Source organism: Zonotrichia leucophrys, chromosome 14 (assembly GCF_028769735.1).
Source record: "Zonotrichia leucophrys gambelii isolate GWCS_2022_RI chromosome 14, RI_Zleu_2.0, whole genome shotgun sequence".
NCBI classification, from domain to species: domain Eukaryota; kingdom Metazoa; phylum Chordata; class Aves; order Passeriformes; family Passerellidae; genus Zonotrichia; species Zonotrichia leucophrys.
In genome coordinates, this window is record NC_088184.1 from 9,875,096 (window position 1) to 9,902,885 (window position 27,790).

The 27,790-nt window shown below is 41.0% G+C and overlaps 2 protein-coding genes and 1 long non-coding RNA gene across 8 annotated transcripts in view; 2 read left to right on the plus strand and 1 right to left on the minus strand.

Moving 5' to 3' along the window:
• The window catches only part of LOC135454274 (uncharacterized), a 97,937-nt gene extending 91,734 nt beyond the window's left edge, over nucleotides 1-6,203 (plus strand). For all 4 annotated transcript variants that reach the window (XR_010442056.1, XR_010442055.1, XR_010442054.1 and 1 more), the window contains 4 exons: nucleotides 463-538; nucleotides 3,503-3,818; nucleotides 4,165-4,276; nucleotides 4,414-6,203. This is a non-coding gene — a long non-coding RNA (uncharacterized LOC135454274). The remainder of the gene's footprint in view (nucleotides 1-462; nucleotides 539-3,502; nucleotides 3,819-4,164; nucleotides 4,277-4,413) is intronic.
• Nucleotides 692-11,720, minus strand: TMEM130 (transmembrane protein 130). The gene is made up of 8 exons (XM_064726245.1): nucleotides 11,430-11,720; nucleotides 8,707-8,997; nucleotides 6,769-6,937; nucleotides 6,195-6,364; nucleotides 5,461-5,545; nucleotides 3,608-3,810; nucleotides 2,525-2,637; nucleotides 692-1,772 (listed from the first exon to the last, which is right to left on the minus strand). Exons 1-8 carry the CDS (start codon nucleotides 11,500-11,502, stop codon nucleotides 1,596-1,598), a joined length of 1,281 nt encoding a protein of 426 aa, XP_064582315.1. The 5' UTR covers nucleotides 11,503-11,720; the 3' UTR covers nucleotides 692-1,595.
• A 694-nt stretch (nucleotides 11,721-12,414) lies between these two features.
• Nucleotides 12,415-27,790, plus strand: part of TRRAP (transformation/transcription domain associated protein) — a 75,277-nt gene continuing 59,901 nt past the window's right edge. The window contains exons 1-21 of one of the 3 annotated variants that reach the window (XM_064725556.1): nucleotides 12,415-12,550; nucleotides 12,715-12,789; nucleotides 13,316-13,466; nucleotides 13,830-13,879; nucleotides 14,811-14,921; nucleotides 15,473-15,577; nucleotides 16,147-16,230; nucleotides 16,978-17,034; nucleotides 17,631-17,756; nucleotides 18,084-18,161; nucleotides 18,391-18,479; nucleotides 19,320-19,416; nucleotides 19,782-19,920; nucleotides 20,415-20,493; nucleotides 21,422-21,656; nucleotides 22,406-22,733; nucleotides 22,846-22,943; nucleotides 23,609-23,803; nucleotides 24,348-24,539; nucleotides 25,947-26,112; nucleotides 27,339-27,595. In XM_064725556.1, coding sequence (XP_064581626.1) covers nucleotides 13,367-13,466; nucleotides 13,830-13,879; nucleotides 14,811-14,921; nucleotides 15,473-15,577; nucleotides 16,147-16,230; nucleotides 16,978-17,034; nucleotides 17,631-17,756; nucleotides 18,084-18,161; nucleotides 18,391-18,479; nucleotides 19,320-19,416; nucleotides 19,782-19,920; nucleotides 20,415-20,493; nucleotides 21,422-21,656; nucleotides 22,406-22,733; nucleotides 22,846-22,943; nucleotides 23,609-23,803; nucleotides 24,348-24,539; nucleotides 25,947-26,112; nucleotides 27,339-27,595 — 2,586 coding nt within the window. In that variant the 5' untranslated portion in view covers nucleotides 12,415-12,550; nucleotides 12,715-12,789; nucleotides 13,316-13,366. The remainder of the gene's footprint in view (nucleotides 12,551-12,714; nucleotides 12,790-13,315; nucleotides 13,467-13,829; nucleotides 13,880-14,810; nucleotides 14,922-15,472; nucleotides 15,578-16,146; nucleotides 16,231-16,977; nucleotides 17,035-17,630; nucleotides 17,757-18,083; nucleotides 18,162-18,390; nucleotides 18,480-19,319; nucleotides 19,417-19,781; nucleotides 19,921-20,414; nucleotides 20,494-21,421; nucleotides 21,657-22,405; nucleotides 22,734-22,845; nucleotides 22,944-23,608; nucleotides 23,804-24,347; nucleotides 24,540-25,946; nucleotides 26,113-27,338; nucleotides 27,596-27,790) is intronic. The other 2 variants (XM_064725555.1, XM_064725557.1) reach the window with 2 other exon arrangements.

Genomic DNA, 27,790 nt, shown 5'->3' on the forward strand with positions numbered 1-27,790 from the left:
GTCTCAGGACTCTGTCACTCTGAGCTGCACTTTGCATATCAGAAATCTCTTCTTTCCACTGCCCAAGGACCATGCAGCCATTTACAAACTACACTGACATCCCAGAACAAGTCACTGCCTTTGGCAGCGCCTCAGAGGGTGGGATCTCAGCAATAAACAATTCCTCTGAAGCTCTCAGGCACAGTAGCTTCTTTGCTAAAGAGAGGCACATTCTTAGCAGTAACTGAATATGGCTGAAGATAAGAGTTTGATACCAGAGCACTGAGAAAGAATACAAAGAACACCACTCTAAATCAAGCTTGCTTAGAAATACCATTTCTCAGGAAGAAAAGCTGAAAGAAGTTCTGCTTTGGAAGGGACCTTTGGACAAAAACTTGGGTTTATAGGATTTGTTATCTTACATGATCCTATTTTATTTTAAATGTATCAAGTTAATTAAGGGTCATGTCATTTCTTTCACAGAAGAACTGAAGCTCTGGGCTCCTCTGAGGAAGCATAGAAATTGAACATGTGAGATGACTACCCCAGAAACTTCATGGTAAATCCCCTCACATTCAGACAATTATCTTCTCATCATTTGAGATACTATGAAAAACCTTAAGCCCACAATACTCATATGCTTTAAAAAGAGGTGGTGAGGGTGTGTCACATTTAAAAAAGAAATGGACACAAAGGCACTTCTGTTTAAAAGCCTCCAGGGTACTCTGAAATGTCAGTGGTAAAGCCTGGCTGAGCAGGAAGCTGATAGTAGATGATAGTCTGCAGCAGGCATGGAGTTTATACAGCCTTGAACATTCATTAAGAATTTCAATTAAATATGTTTTGCTGAACAGCTTTGAGCTACTTGTTGTTGTATTTTTTTTGGAAGAGGACCTTTGATGGCTAATTAGGGAGCAATATGAGGTGTAAAAGAAGCATGAAGAGCCTAAAAAAAAATCAGCTACTTATACAGCTTAGAGTGGTATTCTATTTTAGAAAGTGGTGGACATGTGGAGGTTTATGCAGGACCAAAATACTGCTAGCAGGTGAGTATGCCACTACCACTGCAGTCTGACAGAAGACCATTAGCTTAAAAAGGAGTCCTTTCAGACAGTAAAAAGGACAACATAATTAGGTAGTCTGGTTCATTGGAAACACCCACTCTGTTTTCAACATGGACACATCAGTTTCTTGATAGAAGAAATACACATTCAACAGTATTTTGGGTGACTTCCATTTCCAGTAATGTTGTTGTACATAGGAAAGGAGGTATGTTTGTCTTAGGCATTTTCTTCTTTGGAACAGAGAACAGAAGGAACAGAGAAATTACAAGAGGTAGTGAATTTAGCAAACCTGCACATAAAACAATCTTTCATAAGAATAAAATGCTGCATTTACAGCTGTAAATGTACACACCCATATAAGTTAAAAATACAAAGCTACTTTCACTGTGTTTCTTGTTCTTTTTAAGTTCAGAAAATGAAGTATTCAAGTGCTGGACTTAAAGTGGTGAACCTCATTGCATTGGCAAAACCAAACCATTCTTGTAGCACCAGGCTTTTGGCTTAGCCTAAGTGAGAAAGTTAGATAGTGCAACCAAAGTGCAGTTGTGTTCTTCACAGTGTGTACATTTTGACTGGCTTGTAAAGTGAATGTAGAAGTTCATGACTCTCCCAGGCAGCTTCTTTTGATGGTTGAGGAAAACATGATCTGCAACATTGTGGGCCACAGCCTGACTTGGAATGATTAGACCGGTGTCCATCAGCCCGTGGAAAGAAGTCAAAGTCAGCTACCTGGGAAAGGAACATCAAAAAGATAACTTTTAGTTCAGTTCCCACTGGCTCAAGTCCAGCAAGAGCACATTGGGCTGCAAATGGCACTTGGTCCTCAACCATTTTCACTGAGTCACTAACTTCAAATAGACTTCTGATTTATACCTGCTGTGCACATGGCTTATAGACAGTGTCTCTAGAGGTATATAATTTATATTGTGGCACAGTGTAAAGGGTATTAGGTACTTCCAAAGTACCATGAAAGCTGCTTTTGATTTAAGAACTTATGCTTATTGCAAACACCTTTTGTAGCAAGTGAAAGTATATTAGAGATGGCAGGGAGCTGGGGAGATGAAGGCCACATACAAGGGGTAGGTAACAATTTAGGGCTGCCTAAGGTAACATTCCCCTCCTTTTATTATCCTGTATCCTCTTGTACTGTCTGCTTGTTTTCTTTCATGTTACTATTCTGAGGCAGATCCTCTGGAATGGATACTTCAATGCAAGCATCTGCTTGGGAATATTGAAACACTGCCCATTACTATTCTGGCAATTTAGAGTTCTCTGCAGCAAACCAGAAGCATGGCTGTTTCTTCATTTGCCTACACTGCTGGGATTTTTTTTTTTTTTTGTGGAACAGATCACAATTACCAGGGAAATTCTCCCTCCTGCTCTGTTTGTCTGGGGATTAAAGAATCTTTCATATCAGATACCTTTCATGGCTGAGAGCTGCCTAATTACTATCCCAGCTCAAAGTAAGAGTAACTGAATACCTCCACGAGATATTTTTGTTGTGTGTGACTTCGCAAAGTTGTGTACAGCACCAGTACCAGCATCACTGAAACCAGAGCAGTGCAGAGCAGGACAAAAAAAGCTGGGTGGATTCCTAGGAAAAAGCACAAGGACACATTTCTGGAGTGACACAATACCCCAGAAAAAGGCAACGGTGAGAAGGAAACAAAAAAGAAATTGTAGGAGTATTTTTAGAAAAAAGGAATGTATGTAAGAAGGAATGAACTTTTCAGCCCCGATCACTTCAGATTTTCTGAAATCTCAGGAGTGAGAGAGGAGTTTGTAAGGGTTTTTCCCTTTATGCCCTCTTTTGCACTTCTCCATCCAGTTTCTGTTAGCCCCTGACTCCCCAGGGTGTTTGTGGCACCCCAGGAGGATGGGAAGGACTCTCACCTCCACAGCAGCCAGGAGCTCCAGCACAGAGGGTCCAGCCCTGCGTGCTCACCAGTGCCTTCTGCAGTGAGCTGCCCTGTCTGTACACAGCTGGCTCACAGTGACAGCGTGCGATCACTCTGTGTCACAGCCTGGCTGTGCCCCATCCTCTTCCCCTGGCCACCCAACCCCTCTCCCAGGTGGTTCAGGGACCCAGGAGGGCCATGTGTGACCAAGCATGGGGGAGCCAGCTGGGCTCACTGGCAGGAGGACCAGAGACTTGTAATGAAATAGAGGCCTAGAAAAATCTACCCTCAAAATTCCATAACTAAACTAAGTAATAAGAATTGAGACTGTTTAATTAAGACAGTGTTACAGATGCATTTTCCTAGTTATCCTCTCTAACTGAAAAAGCTGGACTATTTAAACTGAAAAATATTTCATTTAAGTAATACAGCCTTCCCAGCGTACTTAGTAGCTTCAAGACACTCTTGGGACTGAGGGTTCAGCAGAACACAAGAAGCTCAGAGCAATTACAGCAGGCACATTATAAATTCTCATTTCCCTTTCTATTCCTCTCCTTTTAGGGATCTACACCACATTCCTGAAACCTCATCTGCAGGCTGGTTATTCCACGCTTGTCTCTAACCTGCCTGGGACTCTCCGTGCTGCTCAGACTCCCCGTCCCTCACCTGCTGGCCGCACTTTGATCCCGTGGTACGTCTGCAGCATTGTCACGCCGCTCTCCACCCTGACACTGAGGCAATACTGCCCCGCGTCCCTGAAAGTGTGGCTGAGGTTGTAGCAGGAGCCACTGATCTCCACCAGATGGCATTTGTCACCTTCAAGTGGAATGCACTCGGATTTTATAAGCCAGCATAACGCCAGTGGTGGGCTGAAACGGTAAGAGCAAAAATGTAAAATAAAGAAAGGTGAAAACTCTGCAAAAAAATCAGCAAAGAGCTTGTTTAAAATAGCAGAATAATTTTGAAACTAATGAAATTAATTTAAATACAGATAAAGAAATAATCAACTGCACTGTTTGGCTTATAGCATATGCCAAATGAAAAAGTTCTTTTGATGCTTCTATAAAGGCAGGTCTTTCAGCTGAGAGGTGAATACCTGCAAGGGTCATCAGTAGGCCACTGTGTGTAGTAAACTCCATAGTCCTTCTTCAATAAAGATCAAAGGAATCCTTTTTCCTGCACTTCCAAGGGAAGGTAGTTTTTTCTTTGTCCTTCTCACACAGAGATCACTGTCTGTACCACTGAAGCACACCCAAGACTGCTTTAATTAAAACACTCTGCACATGAAACTGGAAAGAAGATGAGCTGTGCACAAAGGACTAATAGCTGGAAAATGTAAGTAAATTTCAAGGATCACAGCATTCCCTTACAATAACAAAAGGGTTTTTATTTGCTCTCAAGCAATTTAGTGCACTTCATGGCCATGTGGCTTCTCACCACATCTAATTGAAGCCTTTTATTTACCTTTCCAGATCCCTGTTTCAACTGATTCTGCTTGAAGTCACCTTATGCGCTATAGACTTTGGTTCTGACAACAGACAGAGATTTTCTTTACCCTATTTTTTTTACCCTTTACCCTAGTTTTTTGTTTCTTATCTCATTACAACATTCTTTGCTAAAAAAAGCATCAGGTTTATGTGTTTAGCTAATTTTCTAGCTTTGTTTTTGATAACCCATCTCTTTGTCACTGCATCTCTATCTTAAACTCCTCTTGCATCAGCCCCAGTCCCGTGACTAGAAGGTCACCAAGTCTGCTCTTAGTGATCTCAGGTTTGCCTGTCACAGTTTTTGGCTGTTCACCTTTACTGGGATGCCATCTCTAGTTCCCATTCCCAACATGCCTCTCACTTTCTGATTGCAAACTGTGCTATTTTGTCTGTTGGGACTGTTTGGTAAATGACTCTGTTTGGTGCTGCTCACTCCCAAACTCCAATGTGCTCTAATGCTGCAACTTGAGAGAGCTTGTGCAAGGATTGAGGTGCTCACAACTCTCCTATTTTATTATGATCCTTGCTGCATGGGGCTTCTATGTCTCATTCGTCTTGTGGCGATCTGAACTTTGCCAGAATCACTCCCCAAACCTATTAATCCCCTATGATACTCAAGATTTGCTGCTATGCAACAGGACTTGGAATATGTTTCAATTTAATAACAGAGAAATTGGTGAAGGAGAAAAGTCCAGAAAGAAGTTTTCAGATGTATTTTCCCCCCACTATTTCTCTGGCTACTTGTCTTTTAAGATTCCCTTTACAAAGATTTAAAAAAAATAGTATTTGCTTTACATAGGAGGATTCCACTTTTCTGTAAAGATGCAGGGTCTTTCAGGCTTTTAGAGCTTGTGGCATTTCAAGTCAGGAAAATGCAATATTCAACAGTATTTTTGGGAAGAAGAAGGTGGTTTTTGTTTTGTTTTTTAATAATTGTTATGTGGGGTTCAACTGACTATTTTGAGGAAACACTGGGGAAAAACACTTAAAGAGACAATTTTAAGGAGGAAAGAAGTTGTGTTTGCTACTTACGTGCCATTGATATGAAGAGACAAATTCAGGTTTTCCATTACACGAGTCTCTCTGGAGCCCACTATGTCAATACTTTTAACAGCATCTGAGAAGAAATGAAAAGCCAACATGTCACACTCCCAATGTCAACTTGAGTCTCACTGGTTTCCCACTGCAGATTTATTTCCACAGACTTGCAGATTGGGGCTTCATCAGTCACATAAATAATACTGTTTCTCTCACACCCCTAAAGGAAACCTACCACTAGAGATGTTGTAAGTTTCCTGACTTTTTGCCTGATTCCTTTTTATATGTATAATCAACTTTATTAATTCTTTTCATTTTTAATTCTGTGTTTCTTTACTCCTGAGGCTGATCAAATCAATGAGACTTTCCTAATGCTTGATTTAACTGCTTTATTGTTTAGGGATAGCTGGTGTAAATTGAACAAACAAATCCACCCTAAGTTACCATAAATACTTTGTTGTTTGAATTGTATGTAAGACTTTTACAAAAGACAGTAAAATCAAAACTGAAGATTTTATCTGTTTCCACCAAATTTTCTGCCCTAGAAGAGCAAGTTGTCAATTCTGCAGTGGAAACACTTCACCCAATGATGTTGACCAGTCCTTGCACATGAAACAATGTTGAATTTGTGTTACCATGCCAAAGCTAGATTGTATCTGTGCATACTAGATTGTATCTGTATTCCCCAGCTTGTTCTGCATTGGAGGTGCAGAATGTTTCATAATTACCCAAGAGCTCCAGAGCTGTGGTAAAATCCCCAGTTTTCTGCATCATTTCTCTTTCGTGAATGATGCTCCCAACCTGCTCCCATTCAGCCACAGCCTTCAGGTGCACCGTGCGGTTCCCCGTGGAGGAGCAGTTGCAGTAGACAAAGGGTTCCTTGGTAATCTGGTAAACTCTGTGTGCAACAGGAAAAGATTTAGAATCAACACTGCCTTTTACCAAGTGCTTGAATATTTCTGGTTTAAATATATTTTAAATATATTTTCTTTACAGACAACATTCCAGTGGCTGTGATTCTAATTCTACTTTATGTGCATATAAACAAGGATTTACATCTGTGGTATTACCTATGGAACTACAAGATCCAGAGTAAATCTCTGCATTTTTAATTAAAGAAACTAAAGATAATGCTAAAAGAATTCACAAAATTGAATAGGAATAGTCAGTAAATTATTAAAACAACATTTACAGCAGACAGACTATCAGCTAACTGATTTTATTCTGATTTTTCTCTCGATGAACCATTGAATCAGAGCCATTTTGAATACTCACTAAAGCAAACAAAGTAACCACACCTACCCATCTCCAAAATCCCAGTTGTAGACAAATGATGCTGACTTGAAGTAATGACTTGGGTCATGAAGAGAGAAAGAAATCCGGGTCACTGTGTCCGTGGAGGGGCTAGAACCATGTGTGGTAACTCTGCTGTCTTCTATCTGGGCTATGGTAAGGTTTCCTGTGATAAATTCTGCAGAACAAAAAGGAGAAAGAAGAATGACAACATATATGACAGAAGAATGACGGCATGTATGACAGCATATATGACAGAAGAATGACAGCATCCTTCCACAGCATGCTCTGTGTGTCAAAACATTCTTTCAGATGTACTGGGTAAGTCTTGCTGTGTTCCAGTCCAAGTGGTTAAATGTATTTTATATCTATTACTCAGTGTTGTCATGCGTGTGAATGAGGCAGTGAAATGAAAATATTTATTGAGGGTTATACAATGGGTTATGATAAAACATCCAGTAGAACTTAGAGAAATAATCCTAGACTGATTGAGCACAATATAAACTTTTACTATTTATTTTTAAAAACTACTATTAATAGCAAGCATCTAGATTCAGAGTCAGGCCAGTACACATACTCATCATGTCTGGGATGGTGGTGTTTGTTTGTTTGTGGGGTTTTTAAATGTAGCTTCTTTTCCTCCTTAGTTTCAGCTATTTTTACAGAAATTAAGATTTGACTATTGTGAATAACAGATGTGCTATATGTTGTGAATACAGGAAGGGGGCAATGTTTTTATCTATAAGAGGTTCTTTGTTGGACAACGACTGGTAAGGACTGATCTAAAAAAATCCTCTCTAACCTACGAAACAATGAGATATGATGAGACACCAGCTCATTATAAAATTAATGGGCTATTGATTACCAGTAACAGACTCTTATCCTGTTAATAATTCATTAAATCTGGTTAACAGGCTTTTTGGTGATGCACAATAAATAATTGCAATTACTGTTGGAATGGGGCTGTCAATCCATGTATCAGAGATTTGGTTAACCATAGCACACCAGTAGTTAATTTGTAAATAAAAAAGCATATTTATAGTTATATTATTTATAGCATATTATAGTTACTATAACTTTATACTTATGAATATTCCCAAAAAACTGAAGTTGCACTTAGCAACATTTAGAAATGCAGCCATCATTTCAGATCCAATTTCAATACACTTGGACAGAGCTTTAAAAGAAAATGTAATGCTCTGCTGTGCTGATGGCCTAAGATTTGCTGTGTCATGCAACAGGGAAAAGCAGCAGATTGGCACTGCTGATGGTCATCCTAACTTTAGGCCTAGAAATGCTGGAAGGGAGTAGAAGAAGCATTGTTCTAGGAGTTTGGACATTCACTGAGCCACGCTGATGTGTGAACTGCTGCTGCTGAAGCATCTGATTTCCAGTTCAGTTTCTCTAAGTGACAGAGGTAGGAAAACATGGGCAGCACCACACTTTCCTGTCGCTATAGGACACGAAAGAACACAAGCTCATACTGCTGTTCTCAAGGTGAAGAAAAAAAGAAGTTTATTTTTTAACTCTAACATTTATAGTTTTCCAAGAGTGACAGTAGATTTCAGGGTGACAGTGCCACCTCTCCAATGACATTAAACAGACTAACAGTCCATCAACTTTCTCTTCCTCCATAAAAAAATGCAAAACAATGAATTATTTACAAAAAGTGTGTGAGAAAGTTTGCTACAAGAATGTCAACATCAGAAAGCTTAAAAAAATCTTAAAAAGCCAGGGTGACACTTTCCTCCTGGTTGTAGAGAGACTAGAGCATGGCTGTAATGGTACTGATTGCACCATGCCCCCCAACCCACCTTCAGCTCAGGGCTACAAATCAAATCTGCTTTCAGAACACATATTTACACTGGATTTCTCCCTGATGCTGCAAGGGCATATATCCTGAGCTCCTGGAGAGGAACAGGTTATAAAACCATTTACCCATTTTACCTGTAATCTGGAGCACGGTGACATTTCTTGCAATCGGCCGACACAACCAACAGTGTTTGTGAGTCACCCAGACAGACACAGGAAAAGTGCCAGGGAATTCACCAGTCACGTTAATTATGGAATTAAACTGCTGCTCAGATTTCTCTATCAGAATCAGAGGAGCATAGACCCAGTTAAAGTGATACCAGTTGGATGTGACATTTTCGTTCTTCATTCTTAGCCTGGCCTGAACAGTAGCTTGAGCTCCCGTTGTGATGGGACCATTGTTGGTTATTTCCAGGCTATACAACTCTGTGGAAAGGAGAAGAAAATGAGTAAACCAAACCTTCTTGTATGGCATTTTAAATTTCATTTATTTATTTATACATTTGAACTTGTCAGCTCTAGTTATATAACTCAAAATGACACCTATCCCAGCAAAGAATTTACCACCAAAATTTTTTACTGTTTAAATATCTGGAACAGAAACTGTTGCATATGTATATGACTTCAAATAAATAGCAGTAAAAAATATGTCGGACTGGGTTCTAGAAATGTTCATAGCAGAAGACAGCTTCAGTCTAGGTTATCACAAAAGCTTGGATGAGGTTTTACATCCAGAGCTGGGTGCTGGCTATAGGTTCATTGTCACTAATGATCTAACATGATCACTGGACTTCAGCTACTGGAAGAGGCTCAGCTCTAATCTCTGCCTAAAGATGTCGACTATCAAACTCAGGTGAGATTTCATTCACTAGATTCCTTTGCCAGCTCTGTTGAAAAGTTTATCTAACTTTCCTCATAAGTAAATGTAAAAAACTCAGTAAAAAGCATTTTCTGTGCTATGATCCACCTTAAATTTCCTTTTCCAGGGAAGGACCAGAAGTCCTAAGGCAAATAAAAGATGCACCATGCTGTAGTGGCAGATCAGTTGCTGTCCAGAGGGACCTGGAAAAGCTGAAAAAGTGGGTCCATGGGAACCTCATGGGGCTGAACCAGGCTGAGTGCAAGGTGCTGCCTCTGGATTGGGGTAACCCCTGGTGTTCAGTACAGGCTGGGGGATGAAGGGATAGAGAAGGACTTGGGGGTACTGGTGGATGAAAATGTGGACTTGAGCCAACAATGTGCACCCAAGATATGAGGCTGCATAAAAATCAGCCAGCAGGTTGAGGGAGGTGATGTTTCACAATGAGGGTGGTGAAACACTGGCACGGGTTGTCCACTATAAACATTCAAGGTCAGATGGGACTGGGCTCTGAGCTACCTGATCTAGCTGAAGATGTCTGCTCATAGCAGGGGATTAAACTTGATGACCTTTAAAGGTCTCTTCCAACCCAAACAGTGCTATGATTCTATGAGACACCAAGGCATGAGAGGTGCAGGACCTGTGATAGTGAGCCAGCTCTGCTGCTCTGAATGACTCACCATTATTCTCTGCCATGTTTGCTCAAATTACTTACTTCAGATCTTGCAACTACTGCAATAGACAGTGTGATTTTTGTGGAAGGGATATATTCAATTTTTACCCCAAAAATAGCAGTGCATTAGCATTAAAGAATGTGCATGTGTTAAACAACAAAATCAACCCCCAAGCCCCAAAACAAAAGGAAATGCAAAATAGCTGTGAATTGGGACAGAGCTGGGAGCAGGGTCGGGATGCTTGCCTCCAACATGGAGCATGTTCCCTTCCCTGTATCAGAGCTCTGCCTGGCTCTCTCTCATCAGGAGTGCTGGGCAGAGCAGCAGAGCTGGGGGCTCTAAGGAGGGGCCTTTCCTTATCCCCTCTTTCAGCAGCCACCAGACTGCTACCAGGGATCTGAATCTCTGACCTTTAGAAAGATCATTTCTCACTCATCCATAGCCCCTAACTTGCGGGGAGCACTGGGGCTAGCTAACTCCTGTGCTGGCTTTTCTGCACCCATCAGCTTGGGATGAAATGAAAGAGATGGCATTTGTGCCTGCATTTTATTTTACAGATCACAGGTGCTGAACAATTCTGAAGGCAGAAGAACTGTGAGAAATGAACTGTAACACTACTGCCTGAGAAAGAACTCCACTGTTCCCATTTCACAGCACAAGAAATGGCCCTGAGTTCAGTTTTCTGAGTTAAAAGAGAAATGCTTGTGATTTGATGAAATCTGTCAGAGGGAGGTTTCATGTCTCTAGAAGATTCAGGCTATGTTCCACTTAGTTTCAGCAGAATTCAGGGAAAAAATAGCCGACTACCTCGTGCTTATCTAGCACTTCTCCTTGGAGGTTATCTCGGTGCTTTACAAATCAGGGCCACACCAGCCCAACAGCTGCAGCGGCTGGAGGTTCAGTGGCTAACCCAAGGTCACCCAGGGAGTGACCGGCACAGCAAAACACTCCATCCAATTCGGGGATTTCTCCTGCAGAATGGAGCTCTGTGAGTGCCGCAGCGAGGGACAGCAGCTGCCCAGGTGCGCTGTGACCTGCGGCGCGGGATCAGCGGGGGAAGCAGAAGTGCAGCTTTTGGGTCAGAAGTGCAAAGCAGAACCCCAGCCTCCCGGGATGCCCCGCCTCCACTGCAGGCACCAAGAATAAAGTCTGGGGTGGTGGGAGCGTGCCCAAAGTCGCTTCCATCCCTTGTCACATATATCAGGCTCCGGCAGGGAAGCACCTCCACCCGTGATGCAGCTCAATACTGAGGTCTGAGCCCTCGCCCCCAGCACCCCGCGCCCTCCCCCCGGCGGCGATGCCAGCGCAGACCAGCGCTCCCTTACCTGCGGCCGGGGAGCGGCTGTGGCCGAGCTGCAGCCGCAGCAGCAGCAGCAGCGCGCAGAGCAGCCACCGCATGCTGGGGGCCGCGGGGACGGGACTGGGCCGGCTCGGGAAGCGGGAGCGGCTCTGGGCGCTGCGGCTCCGTGTCCGCGCCCCCGGTGCGCTCCCCCGCGGCAGCGCCCGGCCCGCCTCTCCCGGGGGCAGCTACCAAGGGATCGCCAGCGCCGCCGGGATGCAGAGCCGCCGGCGGTTTAAACAAATAGTCAATAAAAACCACAAATGCCTCCCATCTGCCGGGAGAGTGGGGACATCCCGGAGCGTTTGGGAAGGGGTTTGTGCCGCGCTTTGGTTGCGGCAAGCACATATAAATGAAGTATTCCGGCGGTGGCGCGGGGTTGGCTCTGCCGGGGGCGCTTCGGCTGCTGTTACCGGTCCCGCAGCGCTCCGAACGGCCTGTAACGGGTACGCTGCTGGAGAGAGGCGACAGCAAAAGCGCCGGAATGTGGTTTTCCGGTGTTGTTTTTTTGTCGTTTTATTTTGTTTTTTCCTGTTTTGTTTTGTACCTTTTGGTTTTAATTCGTTCACTTGCATGCTTTTTATTTTCTTAAACTCAACATTCGAAGCCCTTTCTCGCTCCGGGCCGCCGTTCTGTTTCTTGAGGCGGATCAGTTTCTCTGCGCGCTTCGCTTCCTGCGCTGCCGCGCTCCCCTTGGGCACCGGCGGGGCGGAGTGGGCCGTGCCCTGGCCGGAGGCACCGGCCGCCTCTGCCCCGGTACCCCCTGGCCCGCCGTTAGCGGCGGTCAGCGGAGCCGCCGGGGCCGCGGGGACGGGCGGGGCTGGTCTCAGGCGCGGCCCCGGCAGCGCCCAGCCGGGGCGGGTCAAGGCGGGGCCGTGCGAGGCTCGCGGGGCCGGCGAAGGGAGCGGGCGGTGCCGTGCCCGCCTCCGCCCGGGGAGAGGCGCGGGAGGCGGCACCGGGAGGAGGCGGCCGGAACTGAGCTCGGGCGCTTCCGTCGCGCCCATGCGCTGCCGGCGGCCTCCGGGAGCAACAAAGGAGGGAGCCGGGGGGCCGCGGCCGGGCGGCCCCGGGGAGCCGCGGGGTGAGGAGCGGAGCGGCGGCGCCCCGGTGGGGCCCGGGCCTGGGCGCGGTGGAGCGGGGCGGGGGAGGCGGGAGCGGCGCGCTGCGGGCAGGAGGGGCCCCGCCGGAGGCCTGGGGCCGAGCGCGGCACCGGGAGGGCTGAGGGACGGGGGAGACGCCGCTGCGGCCGCTCACGGTGCCCCTGTTCGCAGGGCGGAGATGGGCTTGGCGTGACGGCGCCCTGGCAGCGGGGAGCGACCCGGGCGAGCAGCGCTGCGGCGGGGAAGGTGAGGGCGCGGGGTCCCGGGCTGGCTCGGCCGGAGCGAAACTGACGGGGATCCCCCAGGGGAGGAGGGAGATCGCCGGTCTCTGAAGCCAGATGTGATTTTAGGCTTCTTTAGGAGCGACACTGGCAGCCTGTGGCGGCAGGACAGCTGCAGGCGCCCCTGGCAGCGAGTCCCGCAGGGTGTGCCCGAGGGGAGCTGCAGGTTTGGGGCAGAGGGCAGGTGGTGACAGGTGAGCGGTGTCAGGAGCATCCCTGAGCCTGGAGCCTGCTGATGGGATAGGAAACCGCGCAGAATATGGGAATGGTGGTGCTGTGAAGAGCTCAATAATCCCTTTTATCTGTTATTGCACTCCTGTCACAATGAGTGCTGTGCATGCTTGGTGTTGTATTTGTTAGTTAAATGTTACAGTTGTGGTTTTTGGAAAAGGTGGTCCTCTTCAATATGTTAGAAGAATGGATATAGGTGATGGGATAGCTGCTGTTTACAAGCTGTGTAAACTAACAAATACTTCTGTATTCTTTTGTAGGTGTGTTGATCTTGATTTTATGTACTGAAAGCTGATCTTTACTCCTCCAAGATGGCATTTGTTTCAGCACAAGGGCCTACGGTGGTGGACCAAACCACTTTGATGAAAAAATACCTTCAGTTTGTGGCTGCTCTTACAGATGTCAATACACGTAAGAGACATTTTTCTTCTTGTAAATTGCAGCTTTTCGTTAGTTAGTTTCACAAGTGTTGCAGACTTGTTTGGACAATTGATGAAAGAGTGAAATCTGTCACATTGACTTTGAAATTTGATTGAGTTTTGATTTTTGAAGAAGCAAAATGATGAGAAACACTTATGTGAGCCAAAATGAGTGAGATGTGTGTGTGTTGTGTGCAGTTGTGTGGTGGTTGTTTGAGAGAGCTGTGTGTATTATAATTAGGCAGTGATGGCAAAACTGATAAGATCTGATTGCTTCTTTGATCAATGAGTTTGTTGTTTTCCTTCATGACCTAGTTTTACACTCACATTTTTCTGCTTGAATTTCCATTTGCAGCTGATGAAACCAAATTGAAAATGATGCAAGAAGTCAGTGAGAATTTTGAGGTAAATAAAACGATAACCCCAAGCAATAAAACTCCCCTAACTTTCTGCAATGGCAGCCTTTCTTGTGCTTAATGTATATTAATTGGATTTCTGATGTAATGCAGGTAAAATATTAATAGTAGTATCCTGAGATTAATGATTTATATGGTTACAAGTCATTGATTCTAGGTTTGTATTTAGGAATTAACCAGGTTGTTGAAGAATTACATTTGGACTTAGTGAGCTTTCATTGCTAAATCTTTATTCATTAAGCATTTAAATAAAAGTGAAGTAAGAAATTTTTCTTCTATTTTTTGAATGCTATGAAATGCCTGTATTTAAAGCTTTCTTTTATTTAGTTCAAATGAGTATTGTGCTCTTGTGAAACAGAGGCTCTTCTGATTACTCCGAGTATTCCATGGTGTGGAAGTGAGAGAGGAGTTGTCAGATGCAGAATCTGACATCAGGAGTGGAGATGTCTCCAGTGCCATCTTTTGCATGGTGATGGACCATCTTTTTAGATGAGCAGCAGAGAAAATGTGAAACACAACTTAACCCAGCCTTGTGTTAGCAGAAATTTTACTTTAGTTCAATACTTAATTGTTACGTGCCTGTTCTGAAGTTATAGCAAACTAAAATCATTCTTGTGGAGTTTTTTATCTGCTTAAGCTATTTCTGAAACAATTTATCTGACTAAAATAATAGTTTTGACTGCTTAGTCTGGTGACCTGTTAGAATCTGAAGATTTAGTTGATTCTCTTTGCTCTTCCCTTCAGTAGGGAAGGAATTGTATTTGTTTTGCTAATGTTCTCTTGGAACTCACGTGGTTCTTCAGTGTCAGCAGATACTTAGTCACTGAATCTGTTCAAGATTCACTGAAAATGTTTAATAGTGGCTTTGAATGTATAATCTGTGTGATGTCTATAACTCCCCATTTTTTGTTCCTAATTAGAATGTGACATCATCCCCTCAATATTCTACATTCCTGGAACACATCATCCCTCGGTTTCTCACCTTTCTACAGGATGGGGAAGTTCAGTTTCTGCAGGAGAAGCCAGCACAGGTAAACTGTGTGGAGCATTTCCTGCCTTTTTGCTGTCCTTGATTAACCTAACGAAATGATTTAAGACTTGCTAAAATTAGAGCTGTCATTTGGAGTGGAACTGAAAAAGTCCTGTTTCTAAATGAGTTACTTATAAACTTTGCTAATCTGTGCTGCTGTGGAAAAGGAGGAAAAGTAGGTGCAACAGAATTGGCTTTCTTACTAAAATATTGCACATTGTTGCAAGTTACTGACTTTACTGAAGGTTAGGAATGAAAGGCAAAAGTTGAATCTTTGTCATTAAATTCTTAAAATTGCATTCCTTAAAAAAAGTCTGATTTTCCAAGTGTAAATTAGTTAAATTTGCTTCATTCACATAGGTGGGTAGTAGGAAGAGTGATGTCTTTGTTCAAGCCTATGTCTACATGAAATAAAATAGCTTTTTTTCTATTTCAACATGCAGAATTATTAAGCTGAAAAAGATGCTGTAACTAATTGTTGGGTTTTTTGGGCTTTTCAAAAATTTCCGTCATATCATTATTTTTCCTTTTTTTTTCTCTCTTTTTCTACAGCAACTCCGGAAGCTTGTGCTTGAAATAATTCACAGAATACCAACAAATGAACATCTTCGTCTTCATACCAAAAATATCCTGTCTGTGATGTTCAGATTTCTGGAGGTACTTTTTTGAAATATTTTCCTCTGTTTTCTTCATCTCCAGAGTTTGCTGGGGTAGGATTTTCAATAGCTGTGCTGCTGGAGCAGGAATGGAAAGACATTCTATATAAACTTCACCTGTGCCCTCTCTTACCACTTACAGGTTTTCTGCCTGTTCTCTTCTGCCCTCTAGAAACTTGGATTTTACAAATGCAGGGAGCTGTTCTTATGCTGGGTGGGATTTTCTGGCAGATAGCTGATTCTTGGGGGTTTGTTTTCTGTCTTGGAATTCACAGCACTCTCATTTGAAGCTCACATGGGGGTCTCTGTTTGAGGGCAATGAGAGTAGATCTGATGGTACAGAGTGGTTGAAATGTCTGAGTTTTACTCCCCCAGGGGTAGATTTACTTTCAGCCAAACTCTGGGACTGCAGGGTATCTAAGAAAAGGCATCTTGCTCACACAAACCCATATTAATGGGGCACTTTAGACTGTTGAGAAGAGTATAATTTTCCAGGGTTTTGAAGTACCCACTGAGTACTTGGAGAATTCAGCAGTGAGCTCACTAAAAAGTTTCTTTTTTGTTTTCCAGACTGAGAATGAGGAAAATGTACTGATTTGCTTAAGAATAATTATTGAGTTGCACAAACAGTTCCGACCAGCAATCACTCAAGAAGTAAGTAATAACTCTTGTTACATGGTACAAAACTTGCTGCCATGCTCTTCAGAATTGCTATTTTGTTCACCTGGCTTGATTGGTTTGTTTTGCTGTTGTCCTTTTATGTTGTCTGACCTATTGTGGTAACCATATGTTTAATTTTTTCCCCTTTTTTAAATCTTAAACTGATTTTTAAAAGAGGATTCTAGCATAATGCTAGCACTTGGGGAAAAAACCACACTGTTAAAGCTTAGCTGTACTTGGTTTAAATGTTTATGGACAATATGAGCAGTCTAAGGAATAAAATTCCCACACAAAGGAAGAGAATTGATGCCCTTTTAGTTTGTAAAGGAAAATCCTGAAAAAGAAATTTACTGTGATTGACTTTTCCCTGCCTCCCTTCTTCTCTCCTGTGACTCATCAAGGGGAATTTGGAAGTTTGCATTGTTATTCTCTTGCTTTTTGCCTTGATTTTCTCTTGGGAAGACTTAGTTTTTCCATAGTAATTATACCTAACAACACTGTATTGGAACTATGTAAAGGTGATAGGTAGATCAGATTCTTTCCAAGTGAAAATTTGAATGAATACTAACAAAGCAGAAGGAGGTAGGAGAACACTTTCAGATTTTTTTCAGTTATCATGAAAAATGTGCTGTACTGAGTGGAGTTTTATATATTTGTACTGTTAATACAGAGATTCTGAAGCTGTGGTTTTAAAATTCATTTAAAAAGTTTCTTTATGGTAACTGACTTCTTCCTTCCTAGATTCATCATTTTTTGGACTTTGTGAAACAGATTTACAAGGAGCTTCCAAAAGTAGTGGTAAGCTTTTTATTTCTTAAATCGCCCTTGCTATAGTCAGAAAACTAGTTTTTATTTCTTAATTTTATCTCTAAAAGATACTGACGTAATTATTTTTCATGTAGTGATACAAAGTAAATATAGTTTTAGTGAACCCATTTATCAAAATTATGTCTAAAAATGGAGACATTTAGATTTTGCTTTGGAAAACCTTGTGTTTCTGGCTCACTGTTAGTGGTGGGAGAAGATGAAGTGAGCTGGAGTTCTGCAGCAGGGTGAGGTTGGCTGCAGTGCTCTCCAGGTACCCAGATGTGTCTGTTTTTGAGGAAGGGTGAGGTCCTGGAGGGAGGATCCAGTGTGATCCTCCCTCCCTGATACAGAGTAACTCTTGGGATATTTTCCTTTAACTCTGCCTTGGCTGGGGACGTTTTCTGCTCGGTCTGGAGGGGAGGTTGCAGGGTGTGTGTCTGGCCTGGGGAAGATGCTGCAGTGCAAACATCACTGCACAGAGGAGAAAACTGCTCCAGGGGAGGATTATATGGGGAGTTCTGAGGAGATGGATGGCCTTTCCACTGTCACTGGCATTGTGATATTTTCCTTCTGCTCTTTGCTTGTAGAATCGGTACTTTGAGAACCCTCAGGTGATTCCAGAGAACACTGTTCCCACTCCTGAGATGGTTGGCATGATTACAACCATTGTGGTGAAGGTGAACCCAGAGCGAGAGGACAGTGAAACGAGGACAGTGAGTGTTCTGACTGCTCTTAGCTGGGGGACTCTGTAGCACAGACCACAGATCATAATGCCAGGCAAAAATAACAGACTTTATTTTGGCTTGTTTTTCTTATCAAAACTTTTCTATAGAAGCTGATTGAAACACTTTCCAGGTATTTTCTATGCAGCTGTAATTACAGGATTTTCATTTAATGTAATACTCAATGCTTTTATGTTTTAAAAATGATATTGTTAAATATAGTGTTACTAAAATAAGCTGTTTCTGTAAAAATGTGTTTTACATACTCTTTTGAATTAATAATTAGACTGTTTATAAAGCATGTATTCTTTTTTTCAGCATTCAATAATTCCCAGAGGATCTTTATCACTGAAGGTCCTGGCTGAGCTACCTATTATTGTTGTTCTCATGTATCAGGTTAGTACACTTCAGTATTTTGCATGTAAATACTTCATTACTGAACAGCTCATGAAACTTCTGTTGGCTATCATATTAGCAAAAATGAATGTGATATACTTTTGAAATGAAAATATCATCTAAAAATAAAGCTGGTGAGATGTCTTAATTTTTTTTTCTGATTAGCTCTCCAGTAATTTGCTGCAAGTGTGACTTGTGAATTTCTCTAATAATACTTTCTTTTTTTAAGCTCTACAAACTGAACATTCATAATGTAGTAGCTGAATTTGTGCCCTTGATTATGAACACTATTATAATACAAGTTTCTGCTCAAGCAAGGTAAGAGCATTTAACAGTATTTTGATGATATTTGAGATAAACTGCTTAAATCTATCATTCAATATTGCTCAAAATATTTTTGTCTTCTATCTTGTGATTTTTCATTCTGGTCTTATGCTTTTAATCTCAAAAGTAGCAATGATTATTTGACTAAAAATTACCAAGGTTCTGTAGGTGAAGTTATTGGCATTGTATGTCATTGTTAAAGTCCACAGTTGTGCAGTAGGTGCCAGTTTATTATTTGATAACAAGTTTTTTTTAAGATAGAGTTTCTGATGAAAATCCACATTGTCACAGACAGTGATGAAGACCCTGGGAGTGTGGACATTTGCCATTGTTTAATCTTTTTCCATGCCATCAATGATGGATCTGTGCTCTTCAAGGTGTAGCTTACATGAAGCTTTGTGATGTGTCAGGGATAGGCACTGCTTTTCCTGCCTCAGAGAGAGATGTTTCTAAAGAGCAGCAAGTGGTTCTGATCAGGACAAGATCTCTGCCTTTCCCTGTCTGCCTGGATGACCTGGTTAAGTGGCTGGAGCTTGAGAGAGACAGACAAGTCTGTGGGAAGGAATATTGCCTGGAGAAAAATTGGCCCCAGTTAGGGGAGCTGAGCCAAATGTGTGCTGCTCTGTATTGGCTTGGCTTTCTGTAGGAAGGTGCTGCTGGGAATCTGAATGGCAGAGGGCTTGCTGGAAATGGGCTCTTCCAGAGAGATTGTATTCTTTTAAGAAGCAAGAAATTCACTACAAGATGATGTAATTTGAAGCTTCACTGAATTTTCTGAGTGGAGGTACTAAAGGGGAGGAGCAAAATTGTAACCACTGTTCCCTTTAATTTCAGACAACATAAACTTTATAACAAGGAGTTGTATGCTGATTTCATCGCTGCTCAGATTAAAACATTGTCTTTCTTGGCTTACATTATCAGAATTTACCAGGTAGGATGAATTTTTAGAACTTTGGTACTTATTTGCATCAGGTTTCTAGTTGCTTTATGGCAGGCAAGTGACCTGCATGTCTGCAATGCATCAGGGGTTGGAGATGGGAGCATTTCTGTAGAATATCTGGAGGTGGAGCTGTACTTGGTTATCCTTTCAAAAGTATCCTCATATGAATACAAAGTTAAAATATGCCATCCCTCCTCCCTGGGCATTTATGGAATGACTACTGTGTTTTAGTTTTAGGATGAGATTTTGCAAGAGAAACTAGTGAATTTTAATGGAGTGCTATTTTGCAAATGTAACACAAACCTTAAGAGTAGAACGTTGTAGTAGTTGTACTCATGTTACTCTTTTTATTGTAGGAATTAGTGGCTAAATATTCTCAGCAAATGGTAAAAGGAATGTTGCAGCTGCTCTCCAATTGTCCAGCTGAAACAGCACACCTCAGGAAGGAGCTCCTGATTGCTGCTAAGCACATCCTGACAACAGACCTGAGGAGCCGTATGTAGCACTCTTTACAAGTGTACCTGTAAACTGGAAAGATTTCTGCTATTTCTGTCAATTCTAGAGGCAGATTACTTATGTATATTGGACTATCACAAGATACCAGGCCAAATGGAATTGTTGTGTGCAGAGTTGCCCAATTTGTCATTTCCAGTAACTCATTAGTTACATACAAAAAGTTTTTCAAAGTTGTAAATAACCTGAGCACTTTTTTCTCTCTTTGCAAATACAATTGGCTTTGACTGGGTACTGCAGTGTTACTCAAGGGGCAGGTGTCAGTGGAGTAGACAGTCACAAGAGATTGTTTGAAAATTTCCTTGTAAATGGCACTGCCTTTTATAAGCTTCAGGAATTTAGGGATAAAATCACTTTCTAACTTCAGGTTTAAATACTAAAGTTAAGTGGTCTAATGCTGAACTATCTTATTTTGATTATTTCCTTTGCCAGTTGTTGTGTATGGCTTTTTCATTTTTCTGTTTTTTAAATTCTAGAGTTTATTCCATGCATGGACAAGCTGTTTGATGAATCTATCCTGATTGGCTCTGGATACACTGCCCGGGAGACGCTGAGGTATGAGAAAGTTCAGAGTAATGATCTGAGTGCCTGCCAGGGCTGCTTGAAAATCATTAATATTTACAGCAGCTTCTGTATAGGATCCTAAATCTTTGCTTCAAATAACTAATTTTACTAGATTGTTTTATTGGCAGAGCTTCTGCTGCTGTAATGGTGGCTTTTGTTTAACACTGATGGCACAGCATAGTAATGTGAGTGTAGGACAAAATAAGAAAAATGGGTGAATGAAGATGATTTCAGTTTTTTGAATTGTGGAGGACAACAAAAACAGGGAAACCAACTCAGTATCTGCCCAATATTTCATGAAACACCCTAAATCTTATGTGTGGTGTAAAATCTGAATGAGATTTAAACTGTTTTGTCAATGAATGCTTTAAAACTAACTTCTTTGCAATTGAAAATGTAAATGGAGAGAATACCATTCTGTGTCTTCAACAGTCTAAATTTTAGGTGAGCTTGCTGACCAAATTAGTATCTGAACTAGGAGAATGATTTCTTTTTGTTTAGTTATCAAATGTACCTTACTGACAACATGTATTAGATTTAGAAGTATTTTCTCTGCTAGAATAATTTATGATTAATTATGAAACAGATTACCAGCACTGCTCAAAATGTGGCTAACATGCATGTTAACTGCATGTAGATGAAAATATGTGGTGGGATGTTCTGCAGTGAAGAAAGAAAGATCAGAGAGGCAATACCAGAGTTGTGGGATAGATTGATGCATCGTTGGTTAAATTGCACAGCTTAAAATTTCCTCCTGTAACCAAAAAGGCCTTGTGAGCTCTGGGTTTGCATATGGAAACAGAAAACTTACATTGAGAAATTTGGGAGTACCTCCAGGCAGTAATTATATGTTTAGTCAAATTGACACCATTTTTAGCTGTGCTCAATGTATTTTCCTCATTGCTTGTTTTGGCTGTAGACCCCTTGCATACAGCACCCTGGCAGACCTGGTCCATCACGTCCGGCAGCATTTGCCTCTCAATGACCTCTCCCTGGCTGTCCAGCTGTTTGCCAAGAACATTGATGATGAATCCTTGCCAAGCAGTATCCAGACCATGTCTTGCAAGCTCCTGCTAAATTTGGTAGACTGTATCCGGTCTAAAAGTGAACAGGAAAATGGAAATGGTAGAGACATCCTTATGAGAATGCTGGAGGTATTGATCTGTTTAAAGCATTTGATAATTGCTTGGATATCCTGTTTTGTAGTATGTTGTCAATCACATTTTACTTTCTCCTTTCTTCAGAAATGAGAATGTGTAGGAACAACCTGTGTACTGTATTTCACTTCAGTTCTTCAGAGAAGGGCTCTTTAAAATGCTCTGCAGCTGGGATATCTCAAGTGTAGTGGAGATGCTTTGTCAACTCAGCTTCAATCAGTGGCTAGTTTCAAAGCAGGAAATTGAATGCCTGTTTTGAGTAGCTTGTTTTTTTAAAAAATAAATTTGTTCTAAATTTTAGTTATAATTTTTTTGTTGTATAGGAGTATGCTAGAATTGTATTTTTTAATGCCTTCTGGTTATGGGTGTGCTTTTTGGTGTGTGTTTTTTTTTTTTAAGCCCTGAAAGAGAATCTTCACACAGGTCCATGGCATGGCACAATACAATCTTTACAATTATGAAGACCTAATGATCCTTTTTAAGGGTCTTTATATGGAGGTTTTTTTTTTTTGTATTTTTGAAAATCAAGGATGCACTAATTGTTCAAAGAGGGCAAACTAGTTTATTGATACATTTAAAAACATTTGCTGTCATTTGAATGACTTCAAAAATACCTGAAAGTTTTATTGATCTCATAATTTGAAATACTAGTGCTCTTAATTTAAGATGATTTTTGAAGAAATAACTTTTCTTTTTCTTTCCTCCCCCTCCCTGCTGTTTGATCTGCCTCTCCTCCTTTGCCTTAGGTGTTTGTTCTGAAGTTCCACACCATAGCACGCTACCAGCTCTCTGTCATTTTTAAGAAGTGCAAGCCCCAGTCCGAGCTCGGGGCGGCTGAAGCCGCCTTGCCTGGAGTGCCCACAGCAGCAAACGCAGCTCCTGTTCCTGTCCCATCTCCTGCCCCGGCCACTCCTGTGGCCCCTGCACCTGTACCTGTGTTTGAAAAACAAGGGGAGAAAGAAAAAGAAGACAAGCAGACATTTCAGGTCACGGATTGCCGGAGCTTGGTGAAAACTTTGGTCTGTGGGGTCAAGACGATCACGTGGGGCATCACCTCGTGCAAAGCTCCTGGTGGTAAGACTGCATATTTAATTGCATTCATCTCTCATAATTCTGCAGAAAAAAGCCTCTCTAGAATGAAAGCAAATAGTATTTTTAATGCTGAACTATCTTATTCTTCTTTCAGAAGCACAATTCATTCCTAATAAGCAGTTGCAACCTAAGGAGACTCAAATCTATATAAAACTGGTAAAATATGCAATGCAAGCGTTGGATATTTATCAGGTGTGTAACCTGCCCACATAGCACTTCTATTTGTACAGTTGCTGTATGTAAGATCTTTTAATAAGGATTTATTTGTCAGCTAAAACACAGATTATACATATAGTGTATTTTCACTAAGTCTCTAATTGGGACCACAACTATTGAGAAATGTTCAATATGAAGAATTAATTTCAAAAGTGAATTTCAACCTACTTAGTATTTGCAAGCAACAGGTTTTTTTCTCAACAGACATTTTTGTCTGTTCATGCAGGCAGGTCAGACTGGAAATAATAGTCTTTCATGTAATGAATTAACTCTTTCCTTGAAAGAGGTAGTTTAGCTAACAGTTGAAGCATTCACATGTCTGTGTTTGTCTTCTGTAGTTGCACAAAATACTAACGAAATGTAAATGTGTTTGATTGGGTATTAAGTAATTTGCAAATACATTGATATCTCCTACTGTTGCCTTTCTCTATTTCTAACTTTCTAGTTTTAAAATCTGTTCTGAAAACACTCAATTTTAGTATTTTTGTCATGGCTGGCTCTTGTGCCCAATTTTTACTTGTGTGGGGCTTGCATGTAAAACCCATAAAATCTCAGTTACTTTCAAAAGCTGTTTTAAGAATGATGGAGAATAAGCCACTCAAATTCTGTAACCAGTATGTGTGTTTTCTCAATTGCTGTAGGTGCAAATAGCAGGAAATGGACAGACATATGTTCGAGTTGCAAACTGTCAGACAGTCAGGATGAAAGAGGAAAAGGAAGTTCTGGAGCATTTTGCTGGTGTGTTCACCATGATGAACCCTTTAACTTTTAAAGAAATCTTTCAAACTACTGTTCCTTACATGGTGGAGAGGATCTCTAAAAACTATGCTCTTCAGGTATGTTACTGTTTGCTTTTTAAATTGATAATGACAGCATGTAGGAAAGAGCTTATGCCTTGAGGTACATTGACTGATGTAGAATTAAAAATAATAATTTTGACATTAGCACATGAGAATTAAAGCAGTCTATATAAAGAATAGTCTATGAAAATAATTTAAAAATGGATTTTCAAAAAACCTTACCTAAGTGATTCAATACAAACATGAACACATCAGTTTAGAAGATATATATTCTTCTAGAATGGACTTCATTTTTGCAAAATACTGAACTTTGTGGACTTGTTTTGTTCAGCTTGTTGTGCTTATGTTCTGCTGTTTTACAGAATGCAAATCCTATAACATCCATTTAAAATTTAACCTGAGACTTCACTATTAAGCTACATACATTGTTGTTTTCCACTGAGGACAAACAGAATCACTTGGGTAGCAGTGGAGATGGGGAAAGAAATTTATTTTAGGTTTTTTTTTAATGGATAGTGCATTTATTCTTTTGTTCTTTTTATTACAACAGTAATAAGTTCTTTGTGGTTTCCTTTTATAGATTGTTGCTAATTCTTTCTTGGCAAACCCTACTACCTCTGCTCTCTTTGCAACCATTTTGGTGGAGTATCTTCTGGATCGTCTGCCAGAAATGGGCTCTAATGTGGAACTCTCCAATCTGTATCTCAAGCTGTTCAAGTTAGTCTTTGGCTCAGTTTCACTATTTGCAGCTGAAAATGAACAAATGCTGAAGGTAAAGGTCATTTGTTTTAAAAATAAGTCTGCTTTAAAAACAGCACTCTTAAGAGTTTTGCACAGTAACATTTGGGAGTCATTTAATGTTTGACACACTATTTGTGACATATCTCCATTTCTTTCCAAATTCCAAGTACATTATCTTGTTTATATGAGATGGTTTCTGTGAATATTTTCTTCATATTTGAAACTACGGAGTGATGTACTAATTCTGAGTATAAATGGCTGATACATGACTGTGGTCTGTGATTGCCGTAAGCCCATGTAACTTCATGGTCAGGAGATGCACAAATTCTTGCATATTTTCTCCCTTTGTTTCTGTATTAACTTAAGAATTTTGCTTGGATTGAAATCAGTTTTTTGTGTGTTGGTGAATCTTGTTCACTCATGTCATATTCAGTGACATGTACCTCTTGAGTTGATTTTTCTATGCTCTTGGGAAGCCTGGGCTTGAGGAATGCTATTCTTTCTATTGACAACATATTATGTATGCCAAGGATCTATTTATGTTGATGAGATCATCTCATTATTCAGTGAATTTAGAAATGCTGAGCTTGTAGCAAGAGTGCACTTCCCTCATAAAAGCAGCAGCTGCCTGTATCTAGAAAAGACATTAAGAATTTAATAGAACACTGATTGTTCTCTCATACTTTCTCTTTGTTTTTTTTTCCTTGTACTTTGTACCAAACGAAATTTCTGATGCAGGTAACTGTAGAAAAGAGTGGGGATTACCAATTTCCCAGAATCTTTGAAAACTAACAGTAATATAAAGCAATATTCATATAGTCTTGCTTTAAATCATGCAATTTGTCATCAGAATCAAGGTCATTTGGGTTTTATAAGATGTGGTGAAGTTTAAAGAGTGTAATTTACTACCTTCACAGTTTCATGCTTCTGTTACTTTTTTTTGTTTCTGTAGGATGAATGGTAGGGGCCTTGGGCAGACAATTTAATTGAATGATGAGGGCTGTTTGCAGCGTTTGCATAGCAATGTAGAAAGCTTTTTAGATGTTATTAATATCCAGACACGTTGCTGTTTGTCTTTAGTCCATGAGATTACTGGTATTCATCAACTATTTTTAATAAATCTTGTAAGGTGTTCATGTCCTTTGCTCTAGAAAGGCCACCAGTTCCAAAGCCTCTTTTACTTGAGAGAGTTTGCTTTCAAAATTAAATTTTAGCATTAACAACTAAGGGTGAAATTAGATCAGGAGTAAATTAATATTGATGAGTGTCCTCTCTTCTCATTCTGACACCTCTGATTTCTGCTCCCCATTCCCAGGTACTTGAGAGGAAATATTTTCTCGTTGTGTCAGATTTGCAGAATCTCATGCTAAACTCTTGTACAGTATGATGATGACAAAATTGGTACTTTATTAATCTTCAAGCTTTATTTTCTTTATAGCCACATTTGCACAAGATTGTGAACAGCTCTATGGAACTTGCACAGACTGCCAAAGAGCCCTATAACTATTTCCTGCTGCTCAGAGCACTGTTCAGATCTATTGGAGGAGGCAGTCATGATCTGTTATACCAAGAATTCTTGCCGCTGTTACCAAACTTACTGCAAGGTAGAACAACCCCTTCTTTCCCTGCCCCAGCTTCTGATTTTTTTATGTGAATAGTAGTAATAAAGTTACGCTATGTAGTTGAAAACCCCTCAAAACTAAAGCCCTACCCCTGACAAGTAGCTTCTGATTTTGAGTTTAGTGATTGATTTAAATACCTTGAATGTGCTTATTTTCATTTACTATCAGCTGCTTCAGGCTCCATAGTTTTGGCTGCTTCACAATTTCTGCTGCTTGTTTATCTTCTTTTCATTGTGGGGCTGTTGGGGTTTTCTTGTTTGTTTCTTTTACTTGTTTGGGGTTTTTTTTCAATGGGTAACTTTGTTGGCATAAAGCATTTGGGGGATGAGTGAGCAGGTGAAGCAACATTACCAGGCCACCACTGGTTTTGTGGGGAGAACATGGCAGTGAAGCTCTGGCTGTTCTGCAGTTGAGGGCATGTGTGTGCACCTGCAAGGGCATGATAAATAGAAATTCAAGTAGTGCCAGACTGCAAAAAGAAATGGAAATAACAATCAGTTTGATTAATTGAGCATTTATTCTTGCAAGAACTCTGTTCCAGAAATACTGAGATTGAGGTAGGAAATGTGGAGAGCTACTTAAACCTAAGGACATGCTAATCAGAGTTGTTGCAGGACTGTAGACTGGTTCAGATCTGCAGCTTTAGGGACAGTTTTTATTGTAGTTAGCAAATATATATGTTATCAATAAATCATTATGTAAAACTCATGCCAGTAGATTTATGGAATATGTGAAATCTTTATGGGGAGGAAAACCACTTGGGGAGTGTGCTTAGTCTGTATGGGGCAATTAATGCACTTGAACTCACTGAATGTTTCTTTTCAGGATTTGAAATATTTTTTTTTAAAGTTCTGTGTGGGTTTATTTTTTATTGTTACAAGGCTGAGGTTTGAGTCAAATTATCTTTTTTCCTTTTCTATCTGCTGTATTCAAATGCTGCCTTGTTGAGTCTAGTATTAAACTCTAAAATATGCATAGATGCTTTTTCTTCTATATGTGTGTACATAAAAAAGCATTCACTGCTTGACATCCTTAGATGTAAGTTAGAATAATGAATGGTATTAATATTTTGTAAATTCATTATTTACAAAGCGTAAGCTCTACAGTGTCTAAAAACATCAGATTCTCCTGAATTGAGGAAATAGCAATTTTGAACAGCAAACTGTGGACTTTTTCCTGTGAGTGTATAACTTATCCTTAACTTTCAGGACTTAATATGTTGCAAAGTGGCCTTCACAAGCAGCACATGAAGGACTTGTTTGTGGAGCTGTGCCTCACCGTGCCCGTTCGTCTGAGCTCGCTGCTGCCCTATCTGCCAATGCTCATGGACCCCTTGGTGTCAGCCCTCAATGGATCCCAGACCCTGGTCAGCCAGGGCCTAAGAACTCTGGAATTGTGTGTGGATAACTTGCAGCCAGACTTTCTGTATGACCACATTCAGCCAGTTCGAGCCGAGCTCATGCAGGTAAATGTGTTGTTTCCTCTTAGGCCACAAGAGGTCACTGATTCGCTGAATACCATCAGAAATTTGTGCGGCGCTTTGGTTACAAAAACTTGAAAAATCTGTCATGAAACCCGTGCCAGTCTGATGTGAGTGTAGAAGGATAGTTGGTGTTGTGCTGTTAAGCTGAAAACTTAGAAGTGAATGAATAGTTTCTCT